The 23,290-nt window shown below is 41.1% G+C and overlaps 1 protein-coding gene across 1 annotated transcript; it reads right to left on the bottom strand.

The window, feature by feature from the left end:
- Window positions 1–3,229: 3,229 nt before the first annotated feature.
- Window positions 3,230–13,415, bottom strand: RNF4 (ring finger protein 4). Its single transcript, XM_082483021.1, has 6 exons — window positions 13,286–13,415; window positions 12,657–12,777; window positions 11,640–11,726; window positions 8,681–8,846; window positions 6,424–6,472; window positions 3,230–6,077 (listed from the first exon to the last, which is right to left on the bottom strand). Exons 1-6 carry the CDS (start codon window positions 13,292–13,294, stop codon window positions 5,928–5,930), a joined length of 582 nt encoding a protein of 193 aa, XP_082339147.1. The 5' UTR covers window positions 13,295–13,415; the 3' UTR covers window positions 3,230–5,927.
- Window positions 13,416–23,290: the final 9,875 nt, after the last annotated feature.

Here is a 23,290-nt window from a genome sequence, read left to right as displayed (position 1 = left end):
GGCCCCACTTCATAGCACTGGTCTCTATTCAGTCCCCAGGACCATCCTCCCCACTCATCTCCCCCTTTACTCCAGACACCGCAGCACAGTGAGCGTCTCCCAAATTACATGTTCCACCTAATCCCCGGACCATGCTTCTTACCTGGCTTCATAGCTCAGGACTGGCCTTCCCTGGTCCTGGACGTCAGCTTCACAGGCTTTGATATCTGGCTCATGTTTCATATTTCTCCTCTCCAAAAATGTGGTCTAGAATCAGACCCCAGGTGAGAACAGCTTTCTGCAATTGCTGCATGCTTCATCCCGCAGAAACGTCAAATCTGACTGCAGATCAGAGGGTGGTTCTGCCGGCGCTGGTATTTGAGCAGAAGCAGACCAAGGGCTTAACTGAAGCAGCAGAGACTCACCCATCAAACAGCCTATGTGTCTGCACAGCCTTCTGCTGAAAAAACCTGACTGCGGGTCAAGAGCACGTTATTTTATTGCATTGCCCTGGTTGTCAATTTAATATTGATTTATGATAAAACGATCCATCATTACAGAACAACCAAGAACTACTTCCTTATAAAATGTGTGATTATATGAAGCATATTTTTAGACTCTTTGGCTGTCTTTTATGTATTGCAAGCATTTCACTGTATCTCAAGCCATACTGTAAGATACATTAGATAATGATTTCATGAACAACAGAACAAAAGTTTGTGTTGGTTTTGGTTTTTTTTTTTTTGAATGAGCTCTTTTCTAGAAACACAATTATATTTTAGATCTGAAGTTTTAGCACAGTTATCAAACAGAACCAAAAAGCTTGAAAAAAATCAGTTTCTACAGTATATCAGAAATAAAACTTTAGAAAGACACTTTATCTGTCACATACACATCGTTATCTCTTGGTTCATCTTCATCATCGCTAATCTGTATACAGATCTCCAACTGTCTTAGGCTGAGATTTCCCCTCTGTCATTGATTCTCTGTAATGCAATTTTAGTAAGTTAGATATATTATAAAGTATATAGCCCTAGAACTATGCTTGAAATGCACCGTTGTAGTCTGCAACTTTCTTCTTTAGTTCCTTCACTGCAACACAGGCTAAAAAAACCTTTCAACAGTTTCTTATTCAAAGCAGACATTCCACTTCTAAAAGTGCGAATTAAAATTATTATCAACTCTGGGCTTACAGAACTTCTGTATTTGGAAAATAAGAAAACATATTGTGAGCAGCTTTGATGTGTTTTATTTCAGATACTTTCTACAAGCTCTGATAGTGACTGTCAAACACAGGTTGGATCCCTTCTCTCCGACACTGGCCAGATACTTTAGCATTGGCCTTTTTCCTTTTGGTAAATGCAATTTCAATCCATGATGCTCAAGTCCGTTGGAAAAGAAAAGAAAAAATAAGTTTAAGACAATTCCATTATCAATTGTAAAACATCAACTCACCTTCAACAATCTTGCATCAACATATATGGGGAGGGAGAGAAAAGAAAATACAATTAGACTTTGGTGCGCACCCCTAGTGCTACATACAAACAGCAGCTACGCTAAGCAATTACAACAAAACAAGCTAAGAATGGTAGGCTATCCCTCTCGTTTTGATTAAGAACATGAAAAGCTGTAGTAAATTAGCTGCTGCTCTGAAAATAAGAAGGCGGTTGCTTCTGGTTCTGCTCATACTGCTGCAGAGGGATAGAAATGGAGGTAGCTTTGGAACCATCTGTATGCTCTCCGATGACTGAGTCTACGGAAAGCTTTGTTAGAGATCCATCTTCTTTTTCCTGCAGGGGTCTAGAGGAAACATCAAGAATGTTTTTTACAAGTCTGATGGCACAGAAGCCCTGGCAAGCCTTAGAACTAGTTAAGTAGTGTAATCCAAAGAGAAGTCTTACTAGAAGGCCTATTCACTGCAGTCAAACAAAATAAGAAGGCGATGCAGAAGTCCAGTTGCTGCAGATACTGACCTTGACTGATGCTGCAGAGACCAGCACACAGTGCTGCAGGCAGAGGGCACGGCCAGGAACAGGCCAAACGCGCTCCCTGAGCTGTGACAAAGCAAACCTCAGCGAACAGGTGGGAAGAAATGCATGTGCAGGATAATTCACTGCTTTTGTGGCAAAGCAGCTTCACTACGCGAGTCTTCCATGGTCCTGAGCAATCCAGGCATTTTAGCTCAGTGCTCTTATCACAGTTCTGGATTATTACATCGCCTTAAAAGGAGCAAATTTCTGCAAATGGAGTAGGCCCTTGTCTACTGTATGCGGACCATGAACATTGCTGTCCCAGAAAAAGGATGGTAGGGGGCCACTGTCAAGGTGCAGACATAGTGTTATGGCCTCAAAGACAAAATGAAATAATGCCTAATGCCAGATTTCTGGAGCTGGTAGTTTCCAGGTAATTCGCCTTCTCTAAACAAGAGCTGTAGGGACTTTGGGCAAGACATGGCAAAAGCACCAATGGACAATCATCTAAACGTGTAAAATAAATCCATAGCTATTCTATGGTCCTCCTAAAGACACAGATCAGTATATACCTGAGCCCTGCTGAGTTTCCTCTGGCTCCCATAGACTTCACCATCTGTACTGATGTTTTTTGTCAAAAACGAAGGGCTTAGGAGAGGTCAAGAAGACTTGCACTAATGGTAGGTTTGAGCTCGGTGCATATCCCCGTGAGTTAAAAAGTCATCTTTCCAAAGCTTGGATGACCTTTGGAATCGCCTCATCACAAAATCTCATTATGGATTTTGGGATCTCCCTGATTGGCCTGATACTTGTTGAAGATGGTCACCTGACTAATAAGGATGAAGAAAAAGCAGAGGCATTGAATGCTTTCTTTTTTTGCCACAGAAGAAATAAAATAAGCTTTATAGTGACTTTGAAACTGCTACGTGCCTGGCCCTCTCCTCAGCATTCCTCCTCACTCTCTCCAGCAGGGAATTTCACACGCAACATCAACAGCTTACAGCAGAAAAACACCCCAACACACTGCCATCATTTAAACTGAGCCCCCTGTGTCACCGGCTCCCGGGCTCCCCCCACTCCCCCAAGTTGGGAGCAGGGCTGCACCCCAACGTCATCCCCTCCTCCCTCCCAGCCCAGGCAGCACCTTTCTCCTTTTTCCCACACAACACACACCAGCCGAAAGAACTACAAAGTTTGGGCATTTCAGATTTTTTTCCCCTCCCCCAAATCAATTAATGCAGTCTGATTAAAAGAATCAGCCCTTCTCATTGATCAAATTGATAGTTTTATTTCCACCTGTTAAAATAACTGCTTGCCTACCAGCAGAGTCCAACATAGATGGGACGGACAGACATGAATACAATTAAATACAGGAAAAATTGAACTATATACAACAAGACATACATTTACATAAGGAAAAAATTCTTTATATTATCTATCACTTCTTGCCAGTGTGAAACATCACTGGAACTCAAATATTTTGGGTTTTTTTTGTTTGTTTCCCCCCTCCCCCCCCCAAAAAAGGTGTGTAACGCAATTTAGTATTTTTCCATGTACTGAGAGCTTATAATTAATTTTGAGATGCACAAAGTTTGTGGCACTTCACAGGGTTCACAAAAGCTAAAAACTTCATTAAATGCTTTATAGTTTGTGGTATCTAACTTTCAATTAGATATATTCACTGAGACACAAACTATAAAGTGATATTTACATGGAGGGAGTTGTGCAAAGTCTTTTTAGGCTATGGCTAGTACACTGTGAAAGATGCAGGGATACGCCACTCATCCCCAGAGGTAATCTCTTAAATCCTTACTGTCTCTCTCATACAGTAGACACCCAAGGAAAACCAGCCACAATTTTTTCTTCTTTTTTCTTTGTTAAGCTACTGGGAGAAAGCTGTTTCTGTAGCCCTTAAATATCTTGACAGTTTTAATGCTGGGCTACTTCTCTTCACGCAACTAATTCTTTTAGCAACCTCTAGTATTGTTTCATTCTTCTTTCTATGTTTTTTTTGGGCCACAAGTGCCAGCCGTTTTTGTCACCACACTGTCCTAAGACTGCTGTAGTCCTTGCTTGTAGTTCGTATTACCAATGGGAGCACACAGTAACTAAAGGTGTGTCACTGTTTAGCAGTTACCATACTGTGACGCTGCAGAAACTGCTTTTTCCTGATAAGAGGGCTGAGCCAGAGCTATTCCAAACGAGGGCAGGGAAGGTATTGCATTTCTTAAGCCAGCCTTTACGGAACAAAACTTTGTATTACTACATCCCTAAACATCCTAATAAGAAAACCTTTACTTCAATACAGAACTTGAGACAGCTAATTAGAAGAGCTGTTTTAATTAAAGGCTTCCTACAGATCCCTAGGACAGGTTATAGTGAAGACACATCAGATATCAGTGTTAACTAAACACATCCTACAGTTGTGCTGCACCAGAGCACAGAACGGTGCTCCTAATGGTTTATCATAAGCCACCAACTTCCAAAAGGCAACTGAGTTTAATTTTGGATTTTTTTTTTTTTTATTCAGTTTTCATAGATGTGGCTACTGCATACGTGGATCATAAAATACTGATGTTAATCATGTCATCTACATTTAACTACTGTCCTCCTGTTTGTATCAGCTCATCTGGGATTCCACATCAGCTTGCAGATTTTCACTGAAACAGGTTTAAAGCAGACATTTATAACTCAGTCCTGGAAAAAAAAAAAGTGACTGGATAACAGTACATAAACCTATGTATTCCTGCCTTGCTTCAAGAGAAATTCTCTCTCCTAGGACACGTATCTGACATCCGTTCTTTTTTAAAAATGCACATTTAAAGAAAGCTGGACAACCCTCAGGGCAAAGGGAGACTAAACTTCTCTCAAAAAGCTGCCAAGTCAAGATTGCTACCAAACCTCTTTTAAAGCCTCCACTTCTCATATCCATGGCAATACAATTATTTAATTTTTAACCTTACGCACCAGGCTAAAATCAGTCAGATGTCAGTATAAAAACTGAAGAGAACAGTGAAGTGAACGCACAGAACTTTAAGTATTACGCTGAGTACACTTGATACAGTAAGAAGATTTGTAGGTAGTTTGGTATTCAGCTGACGAGGACAGCATACAATCTGCTGCTTACTCATCACTAGCAAGCCTAGAGAAGACTACATTCTCCTTACTTATCAGGAGAGAGCACTATAGAACAGTAGTAAACCCGAGAGACCATCACATCACACTGGAAAATAAAGTTCAGTGTTGCAATTCAAATACAGGAATTCTTGGTAGTTAAAACATTTAAAGAAGTATTTTCACATTGTACACGTTGTGATTTGTCTATGTACTTTAGATCTCATGGAGTTCATAAAGACATCTACATGTTCAAGCCTTCTGCTTAAAAAAACCTGATTGCAGATCAAGAGCAGGTTATTTTATTGCATTACCCTGGTTGTCAGTTTAATATTGATGTATGATAAAATGATCCATCGTTACAGAACTTACGCGACTTGGGCAAAGATGGTATAGCAGAAAGCAATATAGTCATGAGCTTCTTATAGCAGAAAACCAAAAGTGTAATGAAATGGCAAATTGCTCATCTGTATTTGGAAAGGTAACTATTCCATATCTGTATGTGATGGCGGGAATAATTTAAAGACTAAGAAATAACAAAATACTCAGACCTCTCTTATTTAAGCATTAAAAAAGTAGAAGGGAATGGATTAGCTGCTTCCTTTCTGACATAGGCTGCTGGTCTAGTTTAGAGACAGTCACAAATTTAACATTATAACCAGGGACATAACAAGAAGCAGCTTGGACCATAAAAAAGCTGTCTATATATGTACAAGTTATTCTCCAAAAAAAAAAAAAAAAAAAAAAGAGATCAGTTTTATTTGGATGTGTGCACAACCTGCTCCTCTTTAAATCTTCAGAGCACTGAAAACATGACATTTTCCCCCAAAATCCAGTTGAGTCTCTCCTGAGAAACAGAAGTACTCATATATAAATGGGATGATATTGTCTGTGAGTGAGTTTCTTCCTACAGGTTGGGCAAGAGTTGGCATTCCTAAGGGAATCACGGAGGCACTGACTGCAGAAGACATGGCCGCATTTGGTTGACACGATCAGTCGTCCACTTTGCACAATCTGGAAGAAAAGAAACCACAACTGGTATTTGCAGTAAAGAATTCAACGTTGCTGGTCTATTGGCACCTGGTAAATCAGACTTGGAGTAACAGGAGTCAGTATATTACTACTAAATAACAAGGAACCCAAAGATCTTTCAGTGCCATCTTGTGAAGTGTTTCTCCCTCTGCGCACACCACTAAGAAACGGTTTTGAGTTACAAGCTACTATCATGTTAAATCCAAGGTCTGTACTTCAAGCCAGCTGTTTCTAGTAACCCACATAACCCAATAGAGTTGCGCAGCTCACCCTCTGTCCCGTTCTCCCTCTCACAAAAAAGAAACGATGACAACATGTGGATCCTTACCTCTGAGTAGCCATCCATGCAAATCGGACAGCTAACGGTACCAGATGGCCTTGTGGGAAAGAGAACAAAACCAGAAAGAACATGCATCCATTAATTTCACCATGCATTGAGGGTTACCCTTACATAAAATGGTAATCATCTGACTGCACAGACTAGTCAGGACACATTTCATCTGAAGATCCCTGTGTACCTTTAACTCCCTCAAGTTTTTGCATTTACTAAGTAGTTAGGGTCTCCCTTACCTGAAGGAAACAGCATCTTGGTTTTCAGCAGCAGGAAGGTGCAGTTAGTCACCCTGCTCTGTTATTACAAGTAACAGCAGTCTCCAGCACTGCGCAGTATATATATTGCAGTATTAATCTTCAACAGGTCATAAATAAGCGTTTTGTAACAAAACCATCTAGCTGTCCTTTCTAGAAGTGAAAGTGGTTGTCAGAAATGAGAACATCCCCTATTCTAATCAAGCAACATCCAAGACTAGCAACATACTCATACCAAGAACTCCTTGCTTATAAAACGTAGGGCAGAAACACACTAATGTGAGGAAATATTAAAAAATAAATTTCTAGTTCAGAGAAGGAAAGACCAACTCAGTGGCTGTTACCACCCTGTGGTTACAGATGTACCTCTCCTGCTTTCAGCCTCCAGGACAGATGTCTGGCACACACGCTTACTAATAGACATAGCTATTCTGCTTAAGGAATGTGTTATACTGTAAGTGCTGAATAATATTCTCTATGAGAAAGAGAAAGAACTTCCTGCCACTTTTTTTTTTTTCTTTCATAAGTCTTTACCATAAACACTTGGCTTTATTATGTCACCACACATGCTAAACAACAGCTTGTAATTTATTAAACTGAACCTGGACAGAAAGCGTGAGATACCCTTCATCATGTAACCGTAAATACAAGCAGTAAGTGCTACTAACTTCTACCCCTAGTTTCACACAGATAATTTAACTCCATTAATTCTCCCATTTTTACTACTCAAATTCTTTATGCAGCAGCTATAATACCAACTCAGTAATTAATTACAATTGATGATAACCTTCACATAAGCAAGAGCAGCCTACCACTACAGAGTAACATGATAGACTGCTCTGTGGCAATCTCCAGCATCAGTAACTTTTTGTTGGTGCTAAATGCTGCAGCACTGAGTTGTTTTAGTCTTACCTAAACAGACCAGTAAGGCACATTCTTTAACAGAGAAGCTTGAGATTGAAGGGACAAAACATTATTTTTTTGTATTAAATAATTAGTGGGTTTTATTCACCTACATACTTAATAACCAAAATTTAAAAGAAAAAATATCTACAAATCCACTTGCAAAATGCACTACATTTTAGAATGCTATAGAACCTTTAGGTGGCATTTGTAAGACCTGACACCCAAAATTTCCATACCCAAGTTCTCTCCTACATTGCCTTCCAGTAATCTAAAAGGCTCAAAGCACAGGGGCTTTATTAAAACATGTATTCTTCTCCCCCCAAACACTTCATAAAATGTTTATACCACAACTCTCATGTTCTTAAGTCTTCCCTGCTCACACGGACACCTGATTTCATTTAATTAGTCTAATACATTGTGTCTGTCTTAATATAATGGAGTGCTGCTACAGCAGGAGTTTACCGTTTCTCTGCAGAATGGGGTCTCTACTGTGAGAGATCAGCATTCACATGCAAACATATCAGAGCCCCATGGCATACATGGGACAGAACAAAAACCGGCTATAACGGTATTACCTCCATAATCACCTTGCAAGCATACCTTAGAAGAACAGTTACTGGTCCAAGAGGAAAAAGGCAATCAATCAGACAATGTGTAAAAAAGCAGTGAATGAGTCATAGTTTTTACTGGAATTTACCAGGCTTCTGCCTGCTGATCTCATGATACCAAGCCTCATCTACACCAATGAAAATCTTTCCATTTCTAACCTGACTACTACAGATTTGCATCAAAGGCAAATGCAATACATTATGAGCTATGGTCTGTGACTAATCCTCCTTCCTTGCCATACCCCCAGATTCATCTTTAAGGTTGTATGCAAAGGTGTACATCTGTTTTGGGCTTTTTACCCTACAATGCAAACGGTATCATTTAGTCATCACATGAAATGTGATGTTGTACTCATTGAAAGTGGGAACTGACTAGAATAAGTTAAGACTTCAAAGAAAAGTCAGGATATAGCAATATAACTTGGTCCTACGTGTATAAGAAAAGCAAAATTCAACGTTTTGTAGTTGATAAGGCATACATACTTTGAACTTGCAGTTTCATCTTCCAGTGGTCCCAATTCTCGAGACACTTTATCTGTCACATACACATCATTATCTCTTGGTTCATCTTCATCATCGCTACTCAATACACAGCTGTCTGACTGTCGCTGGCTTCTTAGTCTAAGATTTCTCCTTTGTCGTTGATTCTCTGTAATTTAATTTTGGTAAGTTAGATATAATCTCTCTCTCTCTGGAATTATCCTTGAAACGCATGATTATAAATCGTCTGTTCATATTTTAAATGGACCATACTCAGCTGGGTTAAAAGCAATCTTAAACAAACTAGTTTCCTAAATATGAAGGCTGAATATTTCCAGACATTGTGAATATTCTGCTACATATCAACACAAAACATTTGCTCTATTCACCATACAAACAGCTAGAACATGATCTTGAAGATCCTGTGTTGCGTAAGTTTCATATAGTTATACTACCTGTGAATAAATCTCCCCTATGAAGGGAAGGCTCTCTCTCCTGATTCTTACTAACAGAAAATGCTATGATACTACAATGAGGAATTGCAAGAATTGCTGTGTGATATGAGAGACAGAGAGGACTGAAGTTAAGTTTCCAAGTAGCATGGTGAGGTAGCACATACACAACAAAAAGACCTGGTAAAACACAGAGAGTGCTTTGTTCAGAAAGTTTCCGAAGCGACAGAAGCGATGTTCAAATTTGAAGAGGTAAATTATAGAGCTGCTGTGGATGCTCATCCAGGTATGATGCTAAACTGTTCCACTCTTTAGCTGTGTTAAAACAAACATCCCCCCACTCAAAGGCAGTTTCTATGAGTCTTTTTAAGAACAGTACTTGGAAATTATCAAAATACTATAAGCAGAGTCTCCTTAGAAATTTTTGTCGTCTTCCTCCTGAGTTAAGGTAACTTGAAAAGGAAGTTATGTTGCCCAAGACAAAAGGAGATAAAACATATTTAATTGCCTGGTCTGCAAACGCAAAGGTTGAAGAACTGATGTTCGCATTTTAGCAATTAGAAACCGCATGCAATAATTATCTCTGCATGTCCAGTGTACATATAACAATGATCAAGCATTGATCAATTAAAACTACATAAATAGACAGAAAATGAAAGTTCCTTCCTGTGTACGTATTCAGCTACAACTTCTATTGCAAATATTTTTTACTTGCTCTGGCTTCATTCAGAGCACAGAATAGATTACATTCTAAGTAAGCAGCTAATAACATACTAATACATCTCAAATATTATAATCAGAAGAAGGTCTGAAAGGTCTAAAGGATTAGCTTCTTTATAGCTGTAACTATTATTAACACCTAAAGTAGAAAAAAAAAAAATCATGCTTGTTAGTACTTGTCAGTACTAAATTTGAGGCATGTTATACTAGATAATGAAAGTGAATACTATGGCCACAAATAACTTTCTTCTTTAGTTCCTTCACTGCAACACAGGCTAAAAAAACCTTTCAACAGTTTCTTATTCAAAGCAGACATTCCACTGCTAATTAAAATTATTACCAACTCTGGGCTTACAGAACTTCTGTATTTGGAAAATAAGAAAACATATTGTGAGCAGCTTTGATGTGTTTTATTTCAGATACTTTCTACAAGCTCTGAGAGTGACTGTCAAACACAGGTTGGATCCCTTCTCTCCGACACTGGCCAGATACTTTAGCATTGGCCTTTTTCCTTTTGGTAAATGCAATTTCAATCCATGATGCTCAAGTCCGTTGGAAAAGAAAAATAAGTTTAAGACAATTCCATTATCAATTGTAAAACATCAACTCACCTTCAACAATCTTGCATCAACATATATGGGGAGGGAGAGAAAAGAAAATACAATTAGACTTTGGTGCGCACCCCTAGTGCTACATACAAACAGCAGCTACGCTAAGCAATTACAACAAAACAAGCTAAGAATGGTAGGCTATCCCTCTCGTTTTGATTAAGAACATGAAAAGCTGTAGTAAATTAGCTGCTGCTCTGAAAATAAGAAGGCGGTTGCTTCTGGTTCTGCTCATACTGCTGCAGAGGGATAGAAATGGAGGTAGCTTTGGAACCATCTGAACACCCTCCTCCCCACTCCCCAGTTTCAGTACCCTCATTTGAGTTAGGCTAGAGGAGATTCTTTCCCTCTTTCTCCCCCAAACAGGCAAATTCAGGTGAGAGATCCATAAACACCTCATATTAGATTAACAGCTGCTAAAGAAGAACGAAACAAAACAAAAACAAAAAAATCAACCCCAAACCTGCCATTGTCTTTGGTGTAACTAGGGCTGGGGCAATGCAGATTATGTCGTAAAGTTTGAGGCCTTTCCTTTGCAAAGGCTCAGCAACAATCCCAGCAGGAGATACCCCATGCTATTCCTTCAGCTTGTTTCTGGTTCTGCATAGCAGCAGTGGCATCCCAGAGCTGAGGTTATAAACTACGCTCTGAATGGGATTCAACAGTATTCTACCTTTAAAAATAGCAGTAAAAAAAAAAAAAGTAGATTTTTTTTTAAGACTTCTTGGCATAATAAACTGAACTAGTTTGAACCATGGTCACCTACAGTTGCGCTTGGCATCTCTGACAGGAGAACATTAAACTGACGTTGCAGCTAAACACTTCATATTTGTGAAGTCAAAGACTGTTATCTCCTTCAATTTTTATTTAAATCATCGGCCTATACATTTGGTAAACGTGGAATAACTTCAACTTTAAATTGCATCTCCTTATGTTACATTACCCATGACTGGTATACATTCCCCCCAAGTTCTGGGGCAAAAAACTATTTGAGATTACCCTCTAACCATCTGCAAGTGCACCTCCAGAGCAGCTTCTGTGCTGTAAAAGCCTGTAACACATGGCTTTCATGCACTGACAAGTCATCTTTGAACTTAAAACATATCTTTAAAGCCAGATTCTATCAGGGAGCACAATATGAACTTAATTTGACTACAAGATTTAGATAAGTGTGCTATTCACTACTTACCACAACAGAATCATTGTGAGTTAGATCAACAACTACAGGCTCAGAAGATTCACACGTGAGATCTACAACTTCTTCACCAGCTTAAAAACACAACGTTAGAGTCAAGATCAGAGACCGCAGAGGAATAAAATTGCCTGCCACTAGGTAACGGGCTTCTCTCTTCAGGAACGTATCCAACATTTCACTCAAGCTTTGCCCTCAATAGTCCATGCAGAGCATAACCATCACTATCTTCTGCAAATTGCAATGCAAGAGGAGCAGCAGCTGAACTCCTCATGCTGTTCTGCTGTATGACAAGAGCTTGTGGGAGATACACAGCAACAGATTATTCACCTAACATAGGAGAATGTTTATCACAGGGGATAAAATGTCAATCATATAGGACATAATAATTTTACAGTACCATGCTGTAAATGTTCCTGTCTTGTGTCTCGTCCAACCTTTCACAGCCAAATGCACAGCAAAAACTGAAAAATCCGTATTATTATCTGGAGACCAACAGTTACTTTTAATATTTCCTAGGACTTCAGAAGGCAATTTAAATATCTATTTAGAGCCTAAAGGAGGCTTTTTAAATTCTGATACTTTTTGCAAAAACATACCGACCAAGCACTGCATCTCCCTCGAGGGATAGGGCACAACTAATGACAAACTTTTAATTATCTTCTTAAAACTTGGGAGTTCGCAAACTTAGTTTGCCATTATCTGTAGTGGCAGCTGCAGTAACTCCCAGCTTACCAGACTAGACATTCAGATATTTCAGCAGCACTTAAGTACCTTTCTCACACAACTAATCTATGACTAGTGGTGAACGTATTGCATCTCAGTAACAAACTAAAACAGTTGTCAGTAGGCTTGCTGTTCATACATGCCATACTAGATGCTTTCCAAAATCAGGTTTCCCTTCCTCTCCAGTAAAGCACCTAGAAACTGGCAAAAATACAGGTTAAGTGGGACCCCAACCCTCCAAAAGCAGTTTATATTCTTACCAATTTAAAAAGAAAGCTTACCACTTTCTTCAAGTTCTATTGGCTCTGCTTCTGAAGCCATTTCTGCAGTAGAAGGCACCAGCCTGTTTCGTTTCCGAGCTTGCCTAGAATTAACTGCTCCTCCCCGGCGCTTTCGTTGAGTCTAAGAGAGAACAAAGCCTCAGCATTTTCTTTAGGAGTAATATTAGCATGGCCCTCATCTTTGCAGCGCCAATGAAAGCACACAAGAATTCACAAAACACTCCCCTGAAAGGCTGTAATATGCAAAGAATGGTGGCATGGGTTGTTCCTACCTGAACACATCACATCAAGGAAAAGACATTACCCCAGATCTCTTACCAGTTGGGTCACAAATAAAAACATATTGCTATGGTTTGCAAACGAGAAGACTAGTTCACAATTATATCATATGTTCACTTCCAGCCAACCATTGGAATCAGTCTGACCTAAGTTTTTTTTCTCGCATTGTAAGCATTTCTGAACTATTGCTAGCACCTAGAGAAATTAAGAGTCTTAAGTATCACAAAACATGAAGTTTTAATATGCTTATGCTCCAGTGTATTTACTACAAACTTTTAAAACCATTTACAGAGGTACCAGAAACAACACATTTTAAGAATCAGGTTTGCACTGAGTAGGAAAATACTTACTGTGCTCATGCTGTTTCTTGATCTAAAACTACGGAAAGAGAGGTACAAATACCAAAAAATTAATTGCAAGAAAGCTACGAGTATCAGTTCCTTTAGGTAGCACACTGTTAGAAAATCCAGATTTCTCAGTGTCCAAGAACAACGTTCTTCCAAACCTGTAAGAAAAGGAGAGAGAAGATTACCTATCTGTAATGCTTAAATATGCCCCCTCTCCAAGATTCCCATTCCTGAATCACCAGTTTCTGTCCAAGCTGGAGGGGAAGTCCCAGAGTTTGGCATTTGAGCCTCAGACACCTACAGCTGAGTCTGAAGCCTCAGTCATTTGTACCCATTTCCTTAACTAAACACCAGAATAAGCTAGTTTGTTAGCCAACTAGAAAAATACTAAGGAATCCCAATTAAGTTTAACTGAAAACAACTGATTGACTTTCATGGCAATATTTGTTTATGGGCAGGACACTGGGAATTGCATCATAAGTAGCCATCTTTGGAGAACAAAAAGTTATATATAAGCAGTTCTCTTCTCCATCCCATCTCCAGATTCCAACAGGTGGGAGCTGAACAGCTTTAGAGGAATCTAAAACAAGTGGAGCAGAGAAATTTCAGTTCCGAAATATGCTCAGATTTGCAAGAGAATATGAGTTTACAGTAGCTAATCTGTGGCAACTGTGGGTGTGCATGCCCCTACCCACCAGACAGCAAACTGCTAAGTGGGAAGAGGTGAAAAGCAAGCATAATGGTGGTTATGAATAGCTAACATGGTACTGAAGTTTACATCTCAAAGCTTGTTTAAGACACAATGAGGAGCTGGGGGGCAGGGGGAAACAGGGGAGGGATCAGGAAAAAAAACAGTTATATTAAACAAGAACTGCAGAAATGTCTTCCTGATATTGACCTTGACCTACACTGCAGAGACCAGCACACAGGCTATTAACCTATTATTCTCAGATTAGGAAACACTAAGACCATGCAGAGGGATAGAATGGCACTGGTAGTCAACCATAACCCTGAGTTAAAGGAAGCCTGACTGACTTTTTTCCTCTTAAACTTTCTTATATCTCTTTCTTAAGAGACCCATTAACACTGAATTGTGACATTATCAAAACAAAACATGCTTGAGAAAAATCCTTACACTAAGTTTGATACTTTTACTAAGTCCAAAGATATATTTATGCACAGTTTTAAGCAACACAAGAGCCACTCATCAAATTCTCTCCCATTTTTTTCATTTTAAAACTGGCACTGGATTGAAAAAGCTAAAATGAAAACCAACAGGCTATTTTTTTTTTTTTTTTTTAAAACTTGGACCACTTGCTATAGGCCAGACTTAGTGATTAGTGAGCCCACAGGCACATTCTGGTCAGAGTATATGAAGTTTTCAGAATGTTATGCATAACCCCCTCCCCAAAAATCAACCTAATAATTTTCGATAGCTTTAAGATTTTTTAATTTTTTCTTTTAAATCTAAACTTACGTGAATAGTTTTTCAAGAGTTTTTATCACAAATGTGATCAATAGCTTTATGTTCTCACCTGGGATGTTGAAGACTAAGTTTTCTATCAGAGAAAGCTGGGAACTGACTTTCAGTCTCCTGCTTCCTCAGTAGAGGACTCACCTACACAACCATTTTCATAACATTCTGTGTCCAGGTACTGTGAGTTCTCTTTGCACACTTCACCCCACTGTTCTTAAGGTCTAGATTTCATTTCACCTGTTAAGGAAGAAAGCTTTTCTGCCAGCCTTACCAACATTCTTGGGAAGATCCTATTTTACTCCACTGTAATTTCGGAATAGCGAACAGGAACTTTTAAAACAAGACCATACCTAATTCTGCACTTATACAAAACAAACCAGAAAGACTGTTCTGTGAGCACATTTTCTAGGTGCTATAGCAGTTCCTCACTCAGTATGATTATTATTCATAGGTTTAGTTTTGGATCTTTTTGGAGACAAGGGGAAGAGGGAGGTGAAGCAAGGAAGACACATGGCACAAGGGATTGGCGAAAGGGAGAGAATCATCCCTTTCAAACTAGTTTCTCAAAGACAAGCTACCATCTTCATCTAACAGCTACAACTGAAACTGAAAATAGCTTAGGCAAAGTAGTTTTCTGCACACAGCAGGAGAAAGAACAAGACTGAGCAACATATGAGGTGTATTAAGAAGTTATGCCATTAGATGCTTTATAAGTTTACTTCATCAAGAAAGCCAAGAGACATTTTCCTTAGTTCTCCTCAGACACGGAATTGGAAAAAAATATTTGGACACTAAAACGCTGGGAAATATTAGTTGGTAGATATATCTGAGGATTATAAAGAAATAAACTTTATATAAGCTTGCTTTATATTACAAGTTGTTAGAATTGTTTTTAAATAGAACCTGTTAGAGCAATCTAATACACCAATGTATCTGCACTGCTGAAAGACAGCAAACCCCAAGTCTGATGTATTCACTAGACAGCATGGTTTTGGATGTAAAACACCCAGATGGTTTCACAGACTCTGTGCTTTTCAGATTTAACACTGAATACAACCCAGTGCAGTGGTATGTTGACAAAGTATCTTTAGAAAGGGTTAAAAATAAGACAGGAAGCAAGGACTTGGGATGACTCCAAACATAGAATGTTACATAGATTCTCTTTGGCCACAAGTGGCTCAAGTGCCAAAGAAGAGCTATCACAGAAAAAAACCCTGAACAACCAAATAAAAAAGAACCCAAATAAACAACAAACAAACAATCAAAACTTAAATTTGAAAATTATGGTGAAAAGAAAACAAAAGTAATACACAACAGAAGATCTGTCATGCTCAGACCACCTTACCCACGTTAAATATTCACACACTTCTTTACCAGGATACCAAGGAACAGATTATTTACAGGATTACTACGACATGACACAGAGGATCTAATATGAGTCTCAAATAAGTGATAAGGCCTATATGCTCCTCCTTCAGCAGTTACTATGAAACCCAGCACCAAGACTCGCAAGACTGGATAATACAGAGTTACTGCATCAACCTCCTGCACTCAGACATCAATTCAAAGTTCTACAATTAAGATATTTTTTAATGTTAAAAAAAAAAAAAAACAACCCCCCCCAACTTTTTTAAATGTGTGTAAACTTAGCAGATCAACTTAGCAAGCCAATAAATACTTTTAACTTTTACAGATTTTTAACTGCATCACTGCAGGATGACACCATACCAGAAAAGCCACCCCCCTTCCTCTTCCATGCAGAGCTCTACTCAAGCAGTTTTTATTCCTGTCATTTAGCTCTCCCAAGGTCGTAAGTAGTGTTGTCCTCATAACAACAAAGTTCAACACTTATTCTAGCTAACTCACTAGCATTTTAAGGACTATATCCACCAACCTTCCTCAATATAGGTAGATACCAGAGAAAAATAAAGGTAAAGTCATGTAAATTAAGAATGTTTACGCTAGGAGAAAAAATATGATTATGGGAATCAATCAAGTCTCTTGTTAATTTTTTTTCTCTGTAGGAAAGTTAAGATTTTCAATGAGTTCAAACTGACCTAATTTAATGTTTGAATTACAATTCCAAAACCATGGATTCTCTAGACAACATAAACTGAAAACTTCTCTTACACCACTCTGAAAACTAAGTTTTGATCTCCCATATGCTTAGCATGAATTGAGGCAAATTAGCTTAAGCAAGAAGTATACAGTTTTACCATGTGTCATTAACACAAACAAGACTTTACTTCATAATCATCCTAAACATTACAAATACACTAACGTAACTTCTTGAAGAAGACTTTACTTCATAATCATCCTAAACATTACAAATACACTAACGTAACTTCTTGAAGAAGACTTTACTTCATAATCATCCTAAACATTACAAATACACTAACGTAACTTCTTGAAGACTTTACTTCATAATCATCCTAAACATTACAAATACACTAACGTAACTTCTTGAAGAAAACAATAATGTCAGTCTAAATGTTTTGTGTGTGCAAGGCACAGGTGACAAAACAGTATATATTTGTGTGTATTAGGCTGAACTGGCCATTGGGTGAGCGACTACCTGATGCTCCCCACTACCTCTCTTCAAAGAGAGGTAGAGGAGGGAAAAGGAGACTTATGAGTTTAGGAAGAACTAAACTACTTTAAGGAAATAGTAATAATAAAATAAAAAGGAAATAATGAAATACATACAAAACCATATCAAGCTCCCAGGATGACAATCACATCACCAGCTGTCACTGGGGAAGTCCCAGACTGGACTCGGTGATGGACGGGAACTAGATTCAGGATTGGGATCAAAGGCACATGAACAGAGTCCTCCTCAGATGTCAGTCATTGAAGAAAGAGGGCTGACCTTTCGATCCCTCAGCTTTTATACTGAGCATGATGCAGAGGGGATGGAATACCCTGTTGGTTAGTTTTGGGTCACCTGTCCTGCTTGCTCCTCCCCACAGGTGGGACCTTTCTATGCTTTTCCACTTCCGACCCTCCAATGGGGGATGTAACAAAGTTAGCTGGCCTCGGGTGTTATAGCAGTAAGTATAAGCAAGAGCCTCTGCATACCATGCCTTGGCATCAACTATAAACTCTGAGAGTGAACAGTGTCTGTACAATATACTGTTAATTTCAGTAGTGAGAAGAGGCCCAGCTAAAAAGTAGTTACTGAACAAAACTGATCCTGTTTTACCTCAAACCAGGGCAATATTTTATTTGTCAAAACATTATATGCTATGCATTTAAGACTTTGCTTCTCATTTCCACTCTTAAGACCTGTCTATGCACTCCTAACAACAGGAAACACAGTATCAAAGATGCAAACGTATAAAAAAAATTTCTGTGGTCAGAAGATGCACACACCAATCACAAAGCGTTAGTCTTAAATTTTTTTATCACAGGGAACAGTAATGTGCCATGTTACTCTTTCACCACTTTCCTATCGTGTATTTCTAATACCTTTAAAGACATTCTCATTTTTTTAGATGCACTACAACAACTTTACTGAAAACAGATGCCGAGTCTGTTATGTTTTATCCAAATTAGGTCAAGCAGTCCCATTCTACAAAAGCTTGGTGAGAGGCACTGTAAGAAGAGTAAAGATGAGAGATAAACAGCCTACGTACTACCCTACCTACTCTAAGCAGTTAGCTACATCTATAGACAAATAAGACGTTTATGAGCAGCCTAACCAAAACAACAAAACAAAGAAGCTAAGAAAACACCAGAGAACAAAACACACCCAAAACTTTCAGTTGGCCAGATGTTCTATTTCAGAAACGACAAAGAAAGATGAAGACTGACCACAAGAAAAGCTCCTCATTGCTCTTACGTGCAGTAGTTTCTTTAAGAGAAGCTACAACTTACTTTCAATAGCCCCAAAATCACATAGAGAAGAAAGGAAAAAAGTTGAGTGCTTTCATGTCCTGTAGTGGAGGTGTAGAGGGACGCTGAAGTTGGAGAGAAATGTTCTCTCCACTCCTGCTGCCACACAAAATGGGAAGACAGACTAACAACTTCACGCAGCTACGTATACCACATGCACCAAGCCACTCCTGGTCCTCCAGAGGGCAATGCCATCGTCTCTTCTACAGCACTTGCCTCTCTCTCAGGCACTTCAGGGCACCCTCTGAACCGCCCTGGCAGCAAGTGCAGTTTATGACCCAGGGAGCACCACAAGAGGCTGAGCAGTCCGTCCGCGGGGACCGGCTAGTCTCGCTTTCGAGGCGATACGGGGCAGAACAGGGCTGCAGGCCTAGCTGTCCCCGCGAACCGAGCGCAGCCGGCCGCTCGGCCATGAGAGGAGCCGCCGCGCCGCGCCGCGCCGGGCGGGGAGGGCCGGGCAGGGGCGCTGGCAGGCCCCGGAGCCCCCCAGAGCGGCGGAGGTGGAAAAATAAAAATAAGACACGTCCGGGGGAGGCGGGACAGGCCACCCAGCTTCCCAGGCGGAGGGAGGGCAGGCCGGGGGCAGCTGGGAGGGCGCCCCTTAGGGCCGCCACGGCGGCGGGCAGGGCCGTGTCCCCGCTCCGTGCTCTGGGGAAGGAGCTCGGGTCACCGTCCCCGCCCCGGAGAAGGGGGCAGCGCCGGCCCGGCCTCGCAGGGCCCAGCTCTGCGCACCGGCGGAAGAAGCCCCGTCTCCCCCCGATCCCCTCAGCACCGACCCGGCCCGCCCCTCCCCCACCGCGGCCGGGCGCGGCTGCCTTCCCGCCTTCCTCCCTTCTCCTCACCCGTCGCCCGCCGCCCCGGACGCCTCAGAAAAGCAGAGGGAGCCCGCAGGGGGAGCCCGGGGTCGCCGGCACCGCTCCCGGACACCGCTCCCACCCCCACGACAGAACCCCCCGGCCTGCTGCACTCACCCTCAACGCCCGGCCCGGCAGCGGCGTAGGGCAACGCCCGCCTCCGCTCTCCCGCTATTGGGGGAAGTGCCATCCTGCGGCTGGCGGAGTGGTCACCGCGCACGTCAATTAGGAAGCGGTGAGGGGGAGCGGCCCCGCCTCTTATCCGGCCCCGGGGTGTGCTGGGAGTTGTAGTTCCGCGTGCGGCGGGGGGCGGAGCGGAGCGGGCGCGCGGCCTGCTGCCCCCTCACGGCGGGGCGCCCGGGCCCGGAGGCGCGGCGTGGGGCTGCCTGCCCCTTGGAAAGTTTGCCTCCGTCCCAGGGTTAGTTCGGCTCCGATGGACCCTGAAAGGGACGGCCGAGGCAGGACTGTGCTTTTGCTGTCCTCTGCAGTGGTGGTGTACCAGGGTGAGTGTGTGTGAGCTTTGGGTGTCTGTCTGTCCGTCTGTCCCTCCCCCGCCTCCCATGGCAGCCTCCTGGAAATGTGTCCAATGCACTGGGCAAAAGTCATCAGAGCCATGCACGTGGGAGATCGTTACCTGCTGCCTTGGACATAATCCAGATCCCCTATGTAGCTGGTTACAAACGTGTGCTGAGGTGTTGCGATGCCCTCACCTCACCGCCAAAAAGGGCTTTTCCCAACTGCTTTGCCTTAATGCAAGGATTGTCTGGCCTTTCCCGGATCTCACTGCCCTGCTCGGCTGTAGATAAACTCGTAGCTTTTCCTGGTGAGTTTTCTTGCCTTCTCCTCCCCTGGGTGAACAGCACTCAAGATTTGTACTAGGTATTTGTTTTTGCTTGCCATTCCAACCTATCCATCTCTGTGTCTTAGGTTTTATTTAAATAATAAAATTGCTTTGCTGTCTAGGGCTGGTCAGATTACCCGTTCAGGCCGTCACCGTGCATGGGCTTTGCCTCATTACCAGGGCTGATTCCGAAGAGAGAGCCAAGGGCCACCCAGCAGTGACTGCATTATGCAAGGGGTGAACACCCTGTATCTGACCGCAGGGCTGAAAACCTTCCCTCTTGTCTTCCTCAGCTCATCTGGGCCTCCTTACACCTTAGTTACTGTCATGGCTTAGGCCAAACTGGCCATTGCGCGAGCAACAGATGCTCCCCACTACCTCTCTTCAAAGAAAGGCAGAGGAGGGAAAAGGAGACTTATGAGTTTAGGAAGAACTAAACTACTTTAAGGAAATATTAATAATAAAATAAAAAGGAAATAATGAAATACATACAAATACATACAAAACCATATCAAGCTCCCAGGATGACAATCATGTCACCAGCTGTCACTGGGGAAGTCCCAGACTGGACTTGGTGATGGACAGGAACTGGATTCAGGATTGGGATGAACAGACAGAGTCCTCCTCAGATGTCAGTCATTGAAGAAAGAGGGCTGACCTTTCGATCCCTCAGCTTTTATACTGAGCATGATGCAGAGGGGATGGAATACCCTGTTGGTCAGTTTTGGGTCACCTGTCCTGCTTGCTCCTCCCCACAGGTGGGACCTTTCTATGTTTTTCCACTTCCGACCCTCCAATGGGGGATGTAACAAAGTTAGCTGGCCTCGGGTGTTATAGCAGTAAGTATAAGCAAGAGCCTCTGCATACCATGCCTTGGCATCAACTATAAACTCTGAGAGTGAACAGTGTCTGTACAATATACTGTTAATTTCAGTAGTGAGAAGAGGCCCAGCTAAAAAGTAAAGTTACTGAACAAAACTGATCCTGTTTTACCTCAAACCAGGACAGTTGCATGTGAAGGCTTTTGTGGTCTGGCCATTCACACTGAAATAAGAGACCTCTGGAATGTGCAGCTTTCAGTACTAAAAGGGTTTCTTAATGAGTCTGTCCCTAAGGTCAGACACATGAAACATCTGATTTCATAAGTCTGTTTTATTAGATGATTTAAGAGTCAGCCTTGTTCACTTACCCTTGTCTTCTTGGCTGCAATTGGTGTAACAAATGTCTAAATGAATGAATCATGAATTATTCATCCACCTGTGTTTCTGAGGAGCATGGAGTACAGAGGCATCGCTGACTCAATTATCTGTGTGTGGATTAACCAGGTTGTGGATGGTCTGCGCCACAGACGCTAGCTGAGGCAGCAGTGTGAATGCAGCTGTATCGCTTTGAAGCTCACCTGGATCCAATTGCATTACAGCTGCCTATGTAATATAACACTAACGAATCCTACCAGATCCAATGCCTCTGCATCACATCAGGTTTGTGTGTACCACATTGCTGGAATAGGAATACTACAGAAAGAGGCAGAGTGGTTCCAAATAGGATTTGCTTCCTCCAACATTGTTACCTACGTTTGTCGGGAGGAATGTAGTATTTCTAGTGTTATTCTCTGTATTCTGTTGCAAGACCTGCTATTGCTTAAAAACCAATAGGCTATAATAAAAATATCAATATAGGAATATTTTGATATTTCTCCTGAGAGCCTCACATTCTTTTATATTCCTCAAAACATTGTTTCTAAAGATGACTTTATTGGTCAGATCCTAAAGTAGCAATAGGGCTATTTGTGACCTCTGAAGGTAAAAATTCCACAGCCGGATTATAGAAATTGCTCTATTCCTCAAGTCTTTTCATTTGAGACCAGGGAAAATATGGAGAAGGAAATAGTTATGAATCAGCTTGACTGCAATTTAGTAAGAATTCTCAAAACTGGGTGCAACATCACAGGGGAACAAGCAGGCAATATGATAGGGTTTTGAAAATTCCATATTACTCACTTAAAAACTCGTGTCCAGCTATTTGCTTAATGATGATTTTTTTAATGGTTGTTGTTTTCTTTAATTCTCAAAATGCCAGATACATCAAAAAAATTAAGAGGTACTATTCAGCTGTGCAATATCCCAGACCATGACTGTCAGCTCTGTTAATTGTGGGCTTCTGGAAAACCCAGGTGTTATAGTCACCACCTGGCTTTGTTGTTCTGGAATACAATGCAACAGAATGCTGAACAACCACAAAGGAAGATAAAACTCCCAGCCACCAAGGGTCTGTCATTTTAAGCTATTACAGTCCCCTACTAGACATACAGTCATAGTTCCCTCTTTTTAGTTCTGCTATTGTTCCTTGTTTTCACTCTCCTGTGTTCCTTAACTCTTCCTACTTCTTAACTCTTCCTACTTTCATGGACTACCGTAGCATTTACTTTGAATGAAAAATAAAGCGTGTTTTATCAGCTTGTGGAAGTGATCTTCACAGCTAGGTGGCAACAAAAGAATTCCATTAGGCTTCCTTCAGTAAAGAGTGAGAAATGTAATGCCAGAGCAGTAAAAACAGCTGCCTGACTCTAATGTCAGCGACAGTCTCCTTCAATTTAAATATTTGCAATAGCCATAATTAAACACTTAGTAACTGGCATTGAGTTAAAATAGAAATACATTACATAGTCTTACTGCTGTGCAGATTTTAATTCAGATTTATATCCTCGTTGGCTTTGTGCCTAGAATAAGTCTTGTGATTTAAAGGCTGTTTTACACAGTAAGGAAATTGTCATAGGCAAATTATCATCTACGTAACAGAATTTTGACTTTTTCTGGAAGCAGCTCCCTAAAGAGATCAAACAATTTTATGTTCTGCTTCCACTGTTTGAAGACCTAAGAGATTCACATCTGCGAATAGAGGGATCATCTGTGTGGGTCACTGAATCTAGTCCCTGGCTCCTG

This window comes from Vanellus vanellus (genome assembly GCF_965231255.1).
Source record: "Vanellus vanellus genome assembly, chromosome: 4".
Taxonomy (NCBI): Eukaryota; Metazoa; Chordata; class Aves; order Charadriiformes; family Charadriidae; genus Vanellus; species Vanellus vanellus.
The sequence above is the reverse complement of the archived record's forward strand: the minus strand, read 5'-3'. Positions and strand labels throughout refer to the sequence as shown.